This window comes from Eumetopias jubatus, unplaced genomic scaffold (genome assembly GCF_037043125.1).
Source record: "Eumetopias jubatus isolate StellerSeaLion01/CBP00866 unplaced genomic scaffold, mEumJub1_p1.0 scaffold_4, whole genome shotgun sequence".
NCBI lineage: Eukaryota > Metazoa > Chordata > Mammalia > Carnivora > Otariidae > Eumetopias > Eumetopias jubatus.
The window spans coordinates 29801454-29819892 of NW_028274810.1; the positions used below are offsets into that span (position 1 = coordinate 29801454).

The 18439-nt window shown below is 36.3% G+C and overlaps 1 protein-coding gene across 1 annotated transcript in view; it reads right to left on the reverse strand.

The window, feature by feature from the left end:
• CUNH1orf146 (chromosome unknown C1orf146 homolog) overlaps positions 1-17551 on the reverse strand; it is a 33881-nt gene extending 16330 nt beyond the window's left edge. Inside the window, exon 1 of the mRNA XM_088022843.1 lies at positions 17405-17551. Coding sequence (XP_087878969.1) covers positions 17405-17551 — 147 coding nt within the window. The remainder of the gene's footprint in view (positions 1-17404) is intronic.
• Between the last annotated feature and the right edge of the window lie 888 nt (positions 17552-18439).

Genomic DNA, 18439 nt, shown 5'->3' on the forward strand with positions numbered 1-18439 from the left:
TCTGAGGTAGGGATCCAATTTCATTTTCTAAAAATATGGCTACCTAAAAATGAATAAATAAATAAATAAAAAATAAAAATATGGCTACCTAGTTGTCCCAACACTATTTGGTAGTCTTTTCTCTCCTCATTATTTGCAATGCAATGTCACCATAGTGACACATTGTTTCCATATATTCACAGGTCTGCTTCTGGGTTCTATATTCTATTCCATTGTTCAATTTAATTATTCCCAAGTCAATGTCATGCTGTTTTTAATTTTTATAGTTTTATAAAAACTCTTGATTTCTATATGGGAAGTCTCAATATCTTACTCTTCTTTTTCAGTAGTGCTATATGTGTTCTTGGGTCTTTTTTCTTCCCTCTAAATTTTATTCATTTTTTTAAAGATTTTATTTAATTTATTTAGAGAAAGATCACGAATTGGGGGAGGGTCAGAGGATAGAGAGCATCTCAAGCAGAGCCCGACATGGGGCTCGATCTCATGACCCTGAGATCATGACCTGAGCCAAAACGCTCAACCGACTGAGCCACCCACGCGCACCACGCCCCATAAATTTTAAAATCATCATGTCAGTTGCTTTAAAACTGTTAGAGGATCTTTAAAATTAGAAGCGCATTTATCTATAAAACAATTTGGAAAAAACTAAATTCTTTATGAAATTGAGTCTTTCCATTTATGAATATGGTATATCTTTCCAAATATTTAGGACTTATACTCAAGTGTTTTCATTTAATAATCTGTCATAAGCTATTTCCTTACATATTTTTAGGGAATATGTAAAGGCTATATAATTTCTGTTGTATGGATTTGCCACCCTTTATTTGACCCTTATGCAGGAAAGGAAAAAATTTTCCTTTTACCCTTAGGAGTTCTTGGCTGAGATCCCCTATAATAAAAGACAGATTAACAAGAGAAAAACAAACCATTTTATTAACATGTATACCTCACATATACATGGAAGATAACCAGAAAAAAAATGAGTTAATTCCTTGAGAGAGCCTAAGCCACCACCCTAAATACCATCTTCAGATAAAGACAAAAGAAAGATGTTATGGGAGAGGCCAGTGCTGGGAAGGTACCACGAAAAACAGAGTAAAGGAGAGTAAGGTTTGTTATGCAGATTTAAGTCAGTGCCATCTTTAAGTTTCTTGTGATTTAGAGTCACCCTTCTCTTCTTGATACAAAGAAGATACTTAAAAATGGAGACTTTCTTCAAAAGTGTGAATGTACCTTACAAAAGGATAACTTCTATTCTGCTTCAGAGCTTCTCCTATGTCTGTATTTCTTAAAATAATCAGCTCAAAATAATCCTTATGTCAAATAGGCATATTCTGCTACCCTTAAATTATCTCTGGTAATTTACAATGGACATATGATGTAGTCCCAAACTTTTCCAATTATAATTAATTTGCAATAACATGGAATTATCTTGTAAAACCACAAATATCATATTCCTCCCCAATTAAAATCCTTTAATGATTCACCATGGCCTACTCAAGGTGTACAAATTCTTTCCTTTTCAGGCTCACGTCCTACCATTCCTTAACGTATCACATGTGCTCTAGCTATTCTGAAGAACCTATAGTCCTAAACAAGAAATGCTTTTTCACACCTCATCTCTATATATTCTGAATAAAATTCCCCTCACTTTGTCAATTCCTAGTTATTTTTTAAAATTAGCAGTTTGTGTGTTACTTCCTCTAAAAAACTCTCCCCTGTTCTCCATAGGCAATCAGGACTTCCCTCTTCTGTGGACCTATAGTAGCCCAAGCATATCTGTTAAATTATTCATTAATATAGTTAAATTTGTTTACATAGTTGTATTCTCAATGAAGAGACTTCTCACTGGAGGCTCCTTAAGGAGAGTGACCATGTTTTATTCATCTTTGTATTCCCAATGCCTATCACAGTGCCTGGCACTTTTGCTAAATACAAACAGTAGTCCAGAAGTCAGAAGTAAAATAAAGGTTATGGCAAGCTGGGAACAAATAAGTAAGTTCTGGATGATTGCCATTAACAGTGGAAGGTTTCTGCCATGTGTCTTTATGTGTTAGAAATATGTGGTGCAGAGATGGATCAAACTAGCTTAAAAGGCACCATCCTCACAATGTCAGTCTTTCTTCCCAGTAAACAAGGCAGGGTTTGCTGAGTTTACCTGGGGACACTCTGAGTATTCTGGGATCAGATTCTTAGGAATAGACTGAAGTCACATGAACTCCTCTTCTGGGTCATACCTACCCTCTCACTAAATCTGACATGCAGCTGGCCAAGGCATCAACAAGAGCTCAGCATATCTATCATGAACTCTAGTTCTCTGTATCAGGTTGACCAAAGGGCAGGGGGGTAAAAGAATGTGGGGGTATTTTATAAGTAAATATATGTGGCAGGTGTGTAGATGAACCAATCAGAAGCCAAAGTATTCTACCATGATCTAGCTGATGATTTGTTGGGTGATGGGTGGTGACAAATAAATGTGGACACGTTAGGCAATAAACAATGCTTTCAAAAACTATGCTATGAATACAGATCTGTGGTTAGTGTACAAGTTGGCAAAGTAACCTGTGGAGGCAGAAGAATTCTTTAATTCTTAAGTAGTAATGAATAAACTTAGATTCTACAGAGGCTGTGTTCTTGGTGAGAGCTTTTCCCATTACCAAAATCTCATGATGATCAGAGTCCCCTGATTAAATAGAATGATATGTAGTCAGAAGTGAATTAAATGACTTTCTGGGTCTTTACCCTGAGCACAAATGTCATAGTTCATAATAAATATACAAAGAGAATTACATGCTTACAAAACATCTTGTTGAAGAAACATTTTGAAAAGGATGTACTGACCTGACTTGGTGGCAAAACGGCAAGAAGCAAATGGCCACTGGGAAAGTAGGTACCTGGTACTCCATATATGATACTTCAGGATCATCCCTGAACAACTCTGGAAATAGTTGCCAAATGCTTATTCTTGCCTAAAAGAAGGCCAATTAGATGCAAAGTTGTTTTAAACTAAAAGAAGTATATGGGGTTGAGTTCCATGAGTTGCAGCAGAGTCTAGTCAGGAATAAAAGAGAAAAAAACCCTGCATGCATAGTTAAATGTATAAAAATAAATTTCCAAACACATTTAAAAGAAAAAAAAATAAAAGAGATAGATGCAAATCAAAAGCCAGAGGGATCAAATATAAAGACTAATTCTAGAAACAGAATGAAGGTTCCTGTCACTGAGTTTAGTTTAGTGTCTGGTGAAAGGTAAAGCAGCAAAAATATCTTAGCAACAAGAAAAACTATGTTAGAATATTGGTGGTGTATCGGGGGCAGGGGGAGGGGTGGAGCTGCAAAAGACAAAATGGGTGCTTATGGCTTTGATTCAGTGAGGATGTGGAGTGTATGTGGAATCTATGCCAAATATAAGGCATACATTCAGACCTTTTGGTAGAAGATCCATAGTACAGTAGAAAAAATACAATGGGAGTTAGACGAGGGTTCTAGTCTTACCTCTAATACTGTAATCACTCAACGTCTTTAAGCCTATTTTCACACATATAATTACATACAATGAGATGAATAATACTGGCTTGCCAATACCTCAGAATCATTAAGAAAATCAAATGACATAATACAAATATATTATTATCATCATTATATATATCTGTTAGATGAATGAGAAATAAGAGAAATAAGTTTTTTACTTTCACTTATTCCTTCTCTATTGTTCTCCCTTTCTTCAGATAGATCTGAGTTTCTGACACTATCATTTCCCTTCTCTCAAATTTTTTTTTAGGTTGTACAATGTGTTTTTATTTTTATTTTTTAAGGTTTTGTGCATATTCCAGTTAGTTAATATACAGTTAGCTAACATATAACTCTCAAGAAATTCTTCACATTTCTTATAAAACAGATCAACTGGCAACCAAATCTTTCAATTTCTGCTTATCTGAGAAAATCTTTATTTCTCCTTCACTTTGAAGGAGGACACAGCAGGACAGAGAATTCCAGGTCAGTGGTTTTATTCTCTCAGTAATTTAAGTATTTCACTTCACTCTCTTGCTTGCATGGTTTACATGCAATTACATCCAAGATCAGGGTGCCATCCCAGATGGGTTCTGGTGAGAACTTTAGTCCTAGTTTGCAGACAGTTGGCCACCTTTTTACTGTGTCCTCACATGGCACAGAAAGTGATAGCACCAGCAAGCTCTGCTGTAATGTAATTTGTATCTTTGCTCCTCTTATAGATAAGGTTGTTTCTATCAAGATATTTTATCTTTGATTTTCTGTAGTTTGAGTACGATATGTCTAGGTGGAGTTTGTTTTTTGGGGGGGTTTTGTTGTTGTTGTTTTGGCATTTATCATCCTTGGTGTTCCCTGAGATTCCTGGATCTGTGGTTTGGTGTCTGGCATTAATTTGGGGAAATGGAAACTCTTAGTCACTGCTTCAAGTATTTCTTCTGTTCCTTTCTCTTTCTTCTCTTTTTGGTATTCACATTACACATGTTATACTTCTTGTAATTGTTCCACAGTCCTTGGATATTTTGCTCAGTTTTTTTCAGTCTTTTTTCTCTTTGCTTTTCAGTTTTGGAAGTTTCTATTAGCATATCCTCAAGCTCAGAGATTCTTCCCTCAGCTGTGTCAATTCTATTAATGAGTCCATCAGATGAGTCTTCCTTTCTGTTATATCCTCTTTTATTTCCAACACTTCTTTTTTTATTCGTTCTTATAATTTCCATCTCTCTGCTTACACTACCCATCTGTTCTTGTTATATTGTCTAATTTTTCCATTACAGCCTCCCACATATCAGTTACAGTTGTTTAAAATTCCTAGTCTGATAATTCCAACATCCCTGCTATACCTGGGCCTCTGGTGCTGTCTCCTCAAATTATGTTTTCTCCCTTTTAGTATGCCTTATAGTTTTTTGTTGAAAGTCTAACATGACCTACTTGGTAAAAGAAACTCTGGTACACAGGCCTTTGGTGACATGGTGGTAAGGTATAAGGGGAGGAGAAGGATTCTATAGTTCTAATATTAGGTCTCAGTCTTTTCAGGAGCCTGCAATGCTGAGCTGTGAATTTTACCAGTGTTTCTCAGATTTTTCCCCTGCTTAGGTGGGAGGGGATGCCTCCAGGGGGCTAAAGCTGGGTATTTCCCTTGGCCCATGTTGATTAGTCTATGATAAAATACCAACACAGTTAGGTTTTGGTAAAATTTTTTAATTTTTTTTTTTTTTGAGAGTCTTAAGCAGGCTCCATGCCCAGTGCAGGACCCAAGGCAGGGCCTGATCTCACAACCCTGAGATCATGACCTGATCCAAAATCAAGAATCAGATGTTTAACCAACTGAACCACCCAGGTGCCCCATCTTGAGAGCAGAATTTTTAAGACAGGATGCTCTCACATATTTCAAAATGTTTTTTTTTTTCTTTTCTCCCTGCCAGAATCACAAAGGAATTTTTCTTCAATATTCACTGTGAGAACCTGGTAGAGCTCCCAGAGGTAGAACTCACAAAAGTGTGGGGGTCTGCTATGGACCTAATGATGTTCCACCAAAATCATATAATGAAGCCCAATTTGATGGTATTTCAAAATGGGTCCTTTGGGAGATAATCAGGATTCGATGAGGTGAGGTCAAGAGTGGGGCCCTCATGATGGGATCAGTGCCCTTAAAAGAAGAGATGCTACAGCAAAAGGTGGCCCACTGTCTGCAAGCTAGGAAGAAGTTCTTGCCAAAACGCACCCAGGATGGCACCCTCATCTTGGGACTTCCAGCCTCCAGAACTATGAGAAAATAAATGTCTGTTGTATAAGCCCACCCAGTCCACGGGATTTTGCTATGGCAGTTCACACTAAGACAGGGCTCCCCTAATTAATGGGTCCCCCTACTTATTGACACAGTGCCTCCAGCAATTCTTCAATTACACTTTAGGTTTCCCCATTCCATCCCAGTACTGGTACCTGCAGAGGTTTCTGCTTATTGGTTTCTGCTCCAGTAAGTGATTCTTTGTTATCAATCCCTCTGTCTCTACAATTTTGGGTGCAGAAGTTTGCCACATGGCCTCACTTCTCTGACAGATTTGTTGTTGATTTTTCAGTTTGTTCAGCTTTTTACTTGTTAGGATGGAGTTACTAGTTCTATTACGTGCTAGACTAGAAATCAGAAGCTGAGAGTTTTATTTTTTAAATTTTAAACTACCACATGTGCATATTTTTTGTTACTAGGAGCACTTTCTTATTCTCTGATCATTCTTCTTCATGGCATCTCTTTGTTTTATGAATTCAGTATCTCTCATCTCTCTGAGGTAGCTAATTACGTTTTTTTAAAGTTTTCTTCCGTTGTCCACATTGTTTCAGTTTTCTACAGATCTTTTTTTGATTATTTAATCTAGTTTTCATGTTGGAAGGTTTCCTCAAATGTCTAGTAATCCTTAATTGTCTTTTCTTACTTATTTATTAATAAAAAAATACTATGTATTTGATATTATAGGGACTATGGACACAATAGTGAACAAAACAAATCTCCACCCTCATGAAGCTTCCATTCTAGTGAGATGATTCCAGCAATTAAAAAAAAAAAAGACAAATATGGGTGATAAGGAGAGAGTGATGGAAGGTAGCAATGTGTGCCATGGAGAAAAATAAATTAGAGTACATGGGGAATAAGTGCTGGAGACTATTGTCATTTAATGTTGGATCGTTACAGAAGACATCTCTTATAAGATAAGAGACGTGCCCGGTATTCCCAAATCCATCTTCCCAGATGAATGTCTCCAGAAACAAACCTCCGGCCTTCTCCATTGGAGAACTGTAGGGTGAATTTCCCTGAATGTTCAGAATGGAGAAGAGAACCCAAGGAAGTTCTAATAGATTTGCATATGAACTTTCAACAATCTTTTCTCCTTCCACACTCTGCTCTTGATGTGCACCAATACCTGATGCTTCCAAGTACAGTACTCAGCCTCTTGTCCATGAGGCAAAACTCCTCTCTTCTCATTAATTTCTCCCTCTGTAGGTACTTGGATAACTTTCTTTTATAACCAAATTGATTACCATTCCTCTCTGTCTTCGTTTCCTCATACTCATTTAAATTTCTCACTTGCTATTTTACTCCTTCTTTGTGTTTGTTAATTAAAAAAAAAATCTTTACTATCATTTCAAATGTTCAGAGAAGAAGAAAAGATAAACAGATGGGGTCAATCTGCTATTTTAGACAAGAAGCCTGTGGTATTTTGATTAATTCCTTTTTTATTTCCATTGCCATCACTTATATATACACCATTCTCATTCTAAACTCTTCCAAAATTCTCTCAAGTTTCTAAAATACTCCCTCTTATCTCTACAAATGCAAACTTCATATCTCAATCTACAAAACCTTCTCAGACGAATATTATCCCACAATTATCTTTCCCTAAATAATATCATTAGAAGATTTCCCTTTACTTGTTTGAGATATGAATTCACCTCCTTACTATATTCCCTTAACACTTAGCACAGTGGTGTTTACTAAAGTAGTTGGTCAATGAATTATGTTCCTATAACATTAGTGATAAGATATGCTGACAATACTAACAGTAGGATTCTAGTAACAAAAGAAATTATTTTGGTTGTAAGCAATATCTCTTATATTTAACTTCTAAGATCCCTCAGTGGGAGAATCCATTTTATAGTGCCAAGTAGAAGTATTAATCTGAAATAATAAGATGCATATTATAATCCCAAGAGAAAGCACTAAGAAAATAACTAAAAAAAAAGTAAAATAAAAATCAACAAAAAAAAGAAAAAGGAAAAATCAACAGAGAAATTAAAGTGGTAAACTAAAAAATACTCATATATTACAAAAATGGTAGTAAAAAAGTAACAGAGGAACAACAAAGACATATAAAGAACAAATAACAAAATCGCAGATTTAATGGTGGTGATGGTTGTACAGCATAGTGAATATGCTAAAAATCACTGAGTTTAAAATTCACTCCAATTCACTTTAAAAATTCATTTTAATTCACTTTAAAACGGTTATTTTTGTGTTATGTGGATTATATCTCTTAAAAAAAACTTAAATAGCAGGCATAAATCCAGCCATATTAAATAATTACATTAAATGTGAACAGATAAAATGTTCCAGCCAAAGCAAAATCCACTATATGCTGTCTTAGATTCAAAGATATAAACAGAATGAAAATCATAAAATAGAAAAAAGATACACCATGCAAACAGTAACCATAAGAGAGTTGGAGTGACTATATTAATAAAAAACAAAATAGACATTAAGAAACATCACTACAGACAAGGAGAAATGCTTTACAATGATAAAAGACTCAATATATTAGGGATATATAACAACTATAAATGTATTTCCATCTAACAGAGACCTAAAACACATGAAACAAAAGTCATATAAAGTATGTCCTCTAACCACAAAAGAATTAAATTAGAAATCAATATAAATAAAAACAAATGTCTTATATAAAGAAATTAAACACACACAAGAAAGAAATGAGTCAAAAAACTAATCACAATGGAAATGAGACAATATTTTGAACTGAATGAAAATAAAAATAAAATATATAAAAATTTATGGGATATAGCTAAAGCAGTATTAGAGGGAAATTTATAACTTTAAAAGACTAAATTTAAAAAGGTCTCAAATTAGCACCTTACTCCATTTTAAAAAACTAGAAAAATTAAACCCAAAGCAATTAGAAAGAAGATTAAAGCAGCAATCAGTAAAATAGAATACAGAAAAACAACAGATAAAATTAATGAAATAAAAAGTTGGGCCTTTGAAAAGATCAACAAAACTGACACTGAGCTAAACTAACAGAGAGAAACAGAGAGAAGGAGGGAGAGGATATAAACTACCAAATCTGGAACGTAAGAAGGAATATCACTGACAACCTTTCAGAAATTAAGATTATAAAGAAATACTATAAATAACTTTGTGTCAACAGATTTGATGACCTATATAAAATGGACACTTTCCTAGAAAGACAAAAATTACCATTAATGAAAAAATAGAAATAAGAGAAATCTAAATACAGGCATACCACGGAGAAAGTGTGAATTTGGTTCTGGACCCACCACAATAAAACAAATATCACAATAATGTAAGTTAAATGAATTTTTTGGCTTCCTGGTACATGTAAAAGTTATGTATACTATATTGTATAGTCTGCTAGATGCAAAATAGCACTAAAAAAATACCAACGTATATACCTTACTTTAAAAATACTTTCTTGCTAAAAAATGCTAACCATAATCTGAGCTTTCAGGGAATTGTAATCTTTTTACTGTAGGAGGGTCTTGCCTCCATGGTGATGGCTGTTGACAAAGGATGACTGAATCAATAAAAATACAAGACCCATCTATAATACCACCTACAAGAGACTCACTTCAGACCTAAAGACACATACAGACTGAGAGTAAAGGGACGGAAAACATATGCAATCAAAAGCAAAAAAAAAAAAAAAAAGCCGAAGTAGCAATACTAGAGAAAACAGATTTTAAAATGAAGACTGTAACAAGAGACAAATGAGAGCATTACATAATGATAAAGGAATCAGTCCAACAGGAGAATATACTTATAAATATCTAGGCACCCAATACAATAACACCTAAATACATAAAGCAAATATTAACAGACATATAGGGAGAAACTGGCAGTTATACAATAATAGCGGACTTTAACACCCTACTTACGTCAATGGATAGATCATCCAGACACAAAATCAACAAAGAAACAGTGACTCTGAACAACAAATTAGACCAATGGATCTAACAGATATATACAGAATATGTCATCCCAAAACAGCAGAATATCAAGTTGAATCAGTAATCAAAAAATTCCCAGTGAACAAAAGTCTGGGACTAGAGAGCTTCACAGATTAATTCTACCAAACATTTTAAAAAGAGTTAACAATATTTGTTCTTCTAGTCCATAAGCATGGAATGTTTTTCCATTTCTTTGTGTTGTCTTTAATTTCTTTCATTGGTGTTTTATAGTTTTCAGAGTACAGGTCTTTCACCTCCTTGGTTAGCTTTATTCCTAGGTATCTTATTATTTTTGGTGCAATTGTAAATGGGATTGTTTTCTTAATTTCTACTGCTTCATTACTGGTGTATAGAAATGCAGGATTTCAGAGGTGCCTGGGTGGCTCAGTTCGTTAAGCCACTGCCTTTGGCTCGGGTCATGATCCTAGAGTCCCAGGATCGAGTCCCACATCAGGCTCCCTGCTCAGCGGGGAGTCTGCTTCTCCCTCTGACCCTCTCCCCTCTCATGTTGTCTCTAATAAATAAATAAAATCTTTAAAAGAAAAAAAAAAGAATATATTCTTGATAAAACTCCAGAAAATGCAAACTAATCTACAATGACAGAAAACAGAACCATGGTTATGAGGAAGGCATAATGGGGACAGAAGGGAAAATTACAAACAGGCAGGAAGAAGCTTTTGGGGATGATGGGTATCTTCACTATACTGATTAGCGGTAATGGTTTCACCAGTGTGTAAGTGTATCAAAACATCACATCATGCAGTGCAATTCATTATACATCAATTATACCTCAAAAAATATTTTTATATTATGTATTAAATGTATTACATTATATATAAATATGTATTATATAATTATTCATATGTAATATACATTATAAATAACATAATTATACATCACATAATATAAGTATATATTATATAATAAACATATATAAGTATATATTATACAATAAACATATATAAGCATATATTATATAATAAACATTATACATTTAATGTACATATTATATATATATAAAAAATGCCTGAATCTCTTAAAAGCTTTTAAATAGCTCCAAAAATATTTAAAAATGATGTGTGTCATTTTTAAATTAAATTCTGTTGTGTAAGAAGCACAGGTGTTTAATACTAGAGCTATTAAAAATATTTCTTATGCTCAAGTTTTGAAATCTGTAGCAATTCTAGTTACTTCATTACCAGTAGCTTACTCTTGCTGCTATGGAACCAAAATTGATGCCAGGCAGCTAAAATCAAACAAAGATAACAGAACTAATCCTTTGTTATGAAGTGAAAATTAACCCTTCTGAAACACCTTGATAGTCACCACTGAAAAAGATACCAGCAGTTACTACATCCCAATTATTTTCCAAAAGGAAAAACACATTCAACTTTTAAATAAAGTAACCTGCACTGCTTATAAGGCTAGAAAAAACATCTTTACTTTTATAGTGTCTTCTTTCAGTGGTAACATCTTTTACAACAGTATGAAAAAGAAGAGTCTGAATTATCAGAGTTCTCCTACATTTTTGTAAGAAGCAACTATTTTTCATTTCTTTAAAGCACAGAAATCACCAAGGTGAGGAACTATTGATAAGTTTCTATGTACACGGAGAGAAAAAGAGGGCAGCACTAAAGTGAGTTCTTAAAGGAAGAAAGGAAGCCCCAGGAAGCCTTTCTGGACTGGGAATTGAGACAAACTCAGAAGAGCACAATGTTTATCTGGCTTGGCAATCTACCCAGCATGGCTTTGGGAGGTACAGATACTGGGAATTCTCAAATATTAAATCAAAACCTAGAATAAATGGGACCAAGAGTTTTTAGATTTTTAAAAGACTAAAGTGGTATTAAAGGTTATTCTTTAAAAGACTGTGTATTCATCTTCAGAGCAATATAACATAATAATTAAGAGCACAAATTCTATGGTTGGAGTACCTAGCTTCAAATCCTGGTTCCTTCACCTACTAGTTATATGCACTTGGGCAAGTCATTTTTACCTCTCTAAACTTCAGCTGTCTTGTTTGTAAAATGCAAGTAACAGTCCTACATTCATAACACTTCTGTGAGGATTAAATCACATCATGAAGTAGCAATATGGTGTACTGTTTAAGTGTGTGGCCTCTAGACAGGCTCCCTGATTTGAATCTTTGGTTCTGCTATCTACTAGATGTAAATTATTTGATCTTGAGCAAATCACTTAACTTCTCCATACTGCAGTTCCTCATCTGTAAAATGTGGATAATGGGAGTGCCTGGGTGGCTCAGTCTGTTAAGTGTCCAACTCTTGATTTCAGCTCAGGTCATGATCTCGGGGTCCTCGGATTGAGTCCCATGTGGGGCTCTGCACACCCAGCAGGGAGCTGCTTAAGGATTCTCTCTCCCCTCCATCCCTCCCCCCACTCATGTTCTGTGTGTCTCACTCTCTCTCAAGTAAATAATCTTTTTTTAAAAAAGAGGATCAATGTATTATTGTGCATAAAGCACTTAAAGCAGTAGAGCACATATGTGAAGTAGTCATTACTGAAATGCACTTTGCAAATAGTAAGCTTCAATAAATGTTAATTACTACTATTAAACAAGAGATATGATACACTTAAAATTGTTATTTCTAAATGTATAATTTTTACTTTTTAAAAAGAGAATGCTTGTGGTCAATGTAGTAAAAGGAGAGCTGGCCCTTGTTTTATAAGTAACAGAATTTGATGTCTGTTATTTCTACTCCTCTTAGAATGTTCAAATCCTATGGTTACTTTGTAGTTTAGATAATGCCTCAACATTTCCATGAAGAATTCTCAGACTATATTTCAATTTTTGGTCTCCTTCCATACTAGTCCCACAGTAGATATTTAATAAACATTATGTTATTTAACTGGGTAACCAAGGAATCCATATCCCAGGCTTCTCCTTCCAACATAGACCCCTTAGGGAGACAAGATGGGAGAGAGAAAGCTGAAATGATTTCAACTTGGTAGTAAAATTAAAGGCTGCACAGAGTGGAGACATACTAACACAAAAGATGAGTTAGAAATGGAATGAGAGGGCACTTGGGTGGCTTAGTCAGTTAAGTGTCTGCCTTCAGCTCAGGTCATAATCTCAGGGTCCTGGGATCAAGTCCCACATCGGGCTCCCTGCTCAGCAGGGAGTCTGCTTCTCCCTCTCACTCTCCCTCTGTGCCCTCTCCCCTTTTGTCTCTCTCAAATAAAGTCTATATAAAAGGAAATGGAATGAGAATGGTGTATAAATATATTTAAATATATATATTAGTGTGTGGAATGCTCAAAAGAGAACATAAGCAACTGAGCACTAAACTTCATTTTTGGCTGGGTTTTGAACAACCAATGTGAAAAGGAAAATAGAATATTTATGTAATTTTACATTTCAGGAAATTCTGGCTGAAAGAGGTTCGCACCAACAGTCACGTACACCTTTGGGTAGTACGGACATCTTAAGAATAGTAAGTCATCCAATCCATGGACACAGAATGTCTTCCATTTATTTGTGTTTTCTGTGAAGGGCCAGACAGTAATTACTTTAGGCTTTGTGGGCCACACAGTCTCTTGCAATGACTCAACTCTGCCACTATAGCATGAAAGCAGCCAGTCACAGACAAAAAGTAAACAAATTAATGTGTTTGGGTTTCTTAAAATTACACTTAAGAATACAAAGATATGAATTTCACATAATATTCATGCGTCACAAATATTTTTTCCAATCACTTAAAACTATAATTATTTTTTTTAAAGATTTATTTATTTATTTGAGAGAGAGAGAAAGAGAGCACAAGTGGAGGGAGGGGGAGAGGGAGAGAGACAATCCTTAAGCAAACTCCCCACAGAGCCCAATGCAGGTCTCGATCCCAGGAACCTGAGATCACGACCTGGAGCTGAAATCAAGGGTTGGCTGCTTAACCAACTGAGCCACCCAGGCACCCCTATAAAGAATTATTCTTGGCTCCAAAGGTGGAGGACCAGATTTGACTCCGGTGCCATAATTTTCCAAGCCCTCCCTAAGACATTCATGGTATATCATGATCTTGGTTCTCTCCTATACATCTAGAATGGTACTAGATTTGTACCATCCTTGGGAGAAATGAAAAAAGAATCACTCAAATCATGTTCTATAGGTTTAATTCTCTTATAGAATCCAGTTAAGAACGGCTGTATTTTAAGTGATAAAGATTAAGAGTTTAAAAAAAAAAAAACTGGTTAGGATATGAAGCACAAGGACTCTTACACACGGGTAGCTGAAATGTAAACTAATATAACCATTTTGGAAGATAATTAGGGATTGTTGGGGTAATCTTTGATGGGCCCTCAGTGTCCCTGCATGTTTTTTTCTGAAAATGCCAAGAATATCAGGCCCTCTTTACCCACGTCATTTTTCATTTGCAATGAGTAACACTGAGAAATGCATTGAGCAGGCTTATCACCACTCATTATTAAGTGCTCCTCTCTGTTAACATAACCAGTTGCCTGTGTGTCTAAGTCCACTTATGTTATTCCAACACATCTACCTCTTGTGGATTTGGAAGCCAAGGAAACCATCAGGAACCTAAATCTTTGGCTACTACTTTTGCCATAATTTTCTTTTAAATCCTGTGTCTGGTCCAGGCATCAAGTATCTTCTGCCAGAATCAAACAAACAATATCAGGCCAAGTAGGATAAAATCTCAGACTTTTCAAAGTTCTTGACAGGCAGTATCTACCAAATACTTGAAGTTGAAGATACACAACCAGCAATTAAACTCCTAAGTTTATACTGAAAAGAAATGCATACAACGTGTATTAAAAGATTTGTACAAGAATGTTCATAACAGCATTTTTAAACTTTATTCCTCATACTTTTGCCTAAATCTTTAATCTATCTTTCAAGGCTAGAATGAGTCATGCGGTAATGGATTAGAGTTGGCAACATCAGTATGAAATCACTATCAGCTTAACAGAAATACAAATGAATATATATAGAAATACTTATAGACGTGTGGTCATACATGGATTAGTACATACAAGTATATATTTCTTTGCTCTGCTGAGAGAGGCCTAAAAGAAATGATACTTTCTCAGCAACAATCACACCTACCAGCCAGACTTTGGTTTCTAGTACCATTCTCCAATAAAAAGAAGCAGGGCTCTTTGGAGAAATGGCTTATTCTAGGACTGGAACAATAAACATACAAGCTGAGCCTAGAGTATTCTGTAGTGACAGAAAGTAAGGAGGTGATTAAAAACAAAAACAAAGGAAAAACTTACACTGAGATGAATATGACAAAAAGAGTAATCAACTGAAAGAGACTCCTACAGCCAAAGCTGGAACAGCGTGAGTAGCAAACTAAATAAAATAATATAATTCAAAGTATAAAACAAATATCCGCACATCCATACTGATATAAAGGATTGAGTAAATTAATAAATGGGGGAGAAGAGACAAATCTCCTGACACTGCCTCCAAGAGACACTGGAGAAACATGATAGGTACTACCTCAGTCAGGTGGTAAGAGTCTACATTAATAGTCATCAATCATGTTGACAGTATGTACCACGATAAAATGTAACCTTCCTCTCAATAATCCATAATCCCAGTCCTACCATGAGAAACACACCAAATTCCAATAGTAGGGCATCCTATAAAATACTTGACCAGCACTCCTCAAAGCCATCGAAGTCATCAAAAACAAAGAAGGTGTGAGAAACTGTCACAGCCAGGAGGAACCTAAGCAAACATTGTAATTAAATGTAATGTGTTATACTGACTGGAATCCTGGAACAGAAAAAAAGGACATTAAGTAAACAACTAAGGAAATCAGAATAAACTATGAAGTTTAGTTAATAATAATGTAATAATGGTTAATTGTGACAAATGTACCATATAATACAAAATGTCAGTAATAGGGGAAACTAAACAAACAGTATGTAGGAATACTCTGGACTTTCACCTCAATTTTTCTGTAAATCTAAAACTATTCCAAAAAATAACGTCTATTTAAAAAAAAAAAATCCTACCTCTCCTTCAAGGTCCATTAAAAACCCTGTCTGCTGCACGAAACTATCCCTGATCCCCTCCAACTTAAATGAGACCTCTCCTTCCTTCCCACCTCATACCAGCTCTGCTGAGCACCTACCATATTTTGCCCAACAAAATTATTTATAAACATGTTTCATTTCCCCTAAATCATAAGCATCTTAACATCAAATTTATATTTGTCATGTTATTTAATACAAAATTATATTGAAGCAAAATTGAGAAACCAACTAACCAAGATGAAAGTCACCTTTAGTTAGTGTTAGTTAGTATCTCCTAAGGCAGTTTCTTTCTACTTCTGAACAACTCTAATATTAGAAAGTTCTTCCTGCTGGTTTGAAACCAAATGTTCTATAATTTCCTCATTTATTGCATGAATGAATGAATGACAACTACCTCTGTGAGAGCAGGGAACACCTTCTGTTTTACTTAACACTGTATCTCCAGCACCTGGCACACAGTAGACACTCAAAAAACACTTGTTTTGGGGTCTCCTGGGTGGCTCAGTTGGTTAAGCCTCTCTGCCTTCGGCTCAGGTCATGATCCCAGAGTCCTGGGATCCTGTCAGCAGGGAGCCTGCTTCTCCCTCTCCCTCTGCCCCTCCCCCCTGCTCATACTCTCTAATAGATTTTTTTTAAATCTTAAAAAAAAAAACCCACACATTTGTTTTTGAATGAGTAAATGGCTACCTGGCTAGGGAATGGATTGCAACTTTTATTTCCCCTCCCATACAATTTAATTTACTGTTTAGTTAATGACCACCCTCCTGATAATACAGTCACATAATATATAGTCATTTAATTCCTCACACCCTTATATGTAGGTTTTACGAACAATTTAAAACTAATTTAACTGAAGCTATAAGAGGTTTAGTAATTTTGTGCAATTGTAAGTGCAAAAGGAATTGCGATCAGTAGATCCCCAAGAGTGTACAATTAACGACTAGAAATGAACCAGAAAACTAGGGCTGAGGCAGCAAGGTCCCCCCCGGAATGTCTGGGGAAAAACTCCTGGACTAGCAGCCAGGCCGGCGGCTCATCCAGCCCACAGCTCCGCGCCTCTGGGCAAATCACTGCACTTCTAGTTGGCCTGCTTCCTCGTCTGAAAATAAAAGGCTCAGACTCAAAGCGTCTTAAGTCTTTGCTGGTTCCAAGGCCCTAGTATTCTCAGCTATAAGGGTTTTGTTTGTTTTTCTCAAGTTTTCAAATTCAAATCGGTTTAACCCTGGACAAAAACCTCCCGTAAATCGCGTTCCCGCTCAGTCGCCTCAACTGACAAGTGATCTTCATGGCCGCGTCCATTCTTGAGTTTCTCCCCCCCCCCACCCCGATGCAGTTGGGGGGACGGGCTACAAACAACACCTAACGTAAATAAAATATAAATTCGCAGGCTGCACGACGACAGGGCTTCTGAAAACTAAACACGTCTACAACTCTACCTGAAAAACATGAGGAAACCCCTTGCCACACAACTCTCAAAGGAAGAAAAGAATGGGGCGGATCCTCTCTCACTCCTACAAAGCTCTGAGGTAAAGACAGCACCTCGGCAAGTCTGAGGAAAAAACACACTCTCAGGAGAAGGAAGCAATAACAACGTGAAGAACCAGGTCCTCGATAGCTGAAAACACACCTACCAGATCAGCAGGTCCCTGGGGCCACGTTGCCTCCCAAACTTCCAGAACGTTCCCCAAGTAGCCAGAAGCACGGAGGGCGGGGCACAGAGGCCCAAGCGCGTTGGTGGCTTCTCTAGCCGCGGTGCGCGCTCTCCACTGGCTGGGCATCCGCGCAGCCGCAGACCTCGCTAACAACGGCCCCGCCTTTCCTACTCTTTAGATTGCGAGGTTTTCACCAAGGGCTAAGTGGTTAGGAAAAAGTGGAGGGGTTAGTTTGTTTTTTGCGTTTGACTTAGTCGCCTGGAGTTGACTTTTCACAACTTTCTAAAATGTAGGCTCAATTCTTTTACTTTTATTGACAATATAAAATCAAAGTGGCTTCAGGTTTATCCAAATTATGAAAAAATAAAGACTCACATTTTCATTCGTGGCTGTTAAGTATAACATAATAGAAGCCTGTGGGAATCCATTGCTTTCAGACCTGACTGAAACTCAGCAAGTTTCAGGCCCTAGTATTCTCGGCTCTCAGCAAATTATTAAGCACTGATGTTCACAACTGTAAAAATTGAAAAAAGAAAAGCCAACAATTTCCTAGAACTTATGGTTAGGATGCCAAACTATTTATGTCTTCCTTTGTAAAACACGTAATTGCTGGGGGAAAAACAATACTGCTCCAGGAAAAATCCTTTGGAGCACACTTGTAATGTGGATTAATTATTCCCTGAAGTAACCATTTTGTAAGTTTAGAGTTGTATAACTGGTATTAAAATTAGGGGCGCTATTTTACTGCCGCTGTTGGACATCAAAGCCGGGATAGGAGAGGTCAAATTAATCAAGAGCTGACTCCAGCCACACCATGTGGATTTCAGAACTCAAGGAATTGACACAGCTGCTGGTGTGGGCAGGAAGGTTGGGTCGGCCAGAGGACCCTCCTTGGAAGGTCCTCATGTTTTGAACAGGGTAATTGCAGAGGGGTAGGAGAAGCATCTAAAATTAAGCCGCAGAGAGTCCCAACAAGTAAGAGTGCAGAATAGCCTTTCCTTTCTACCTGTTATA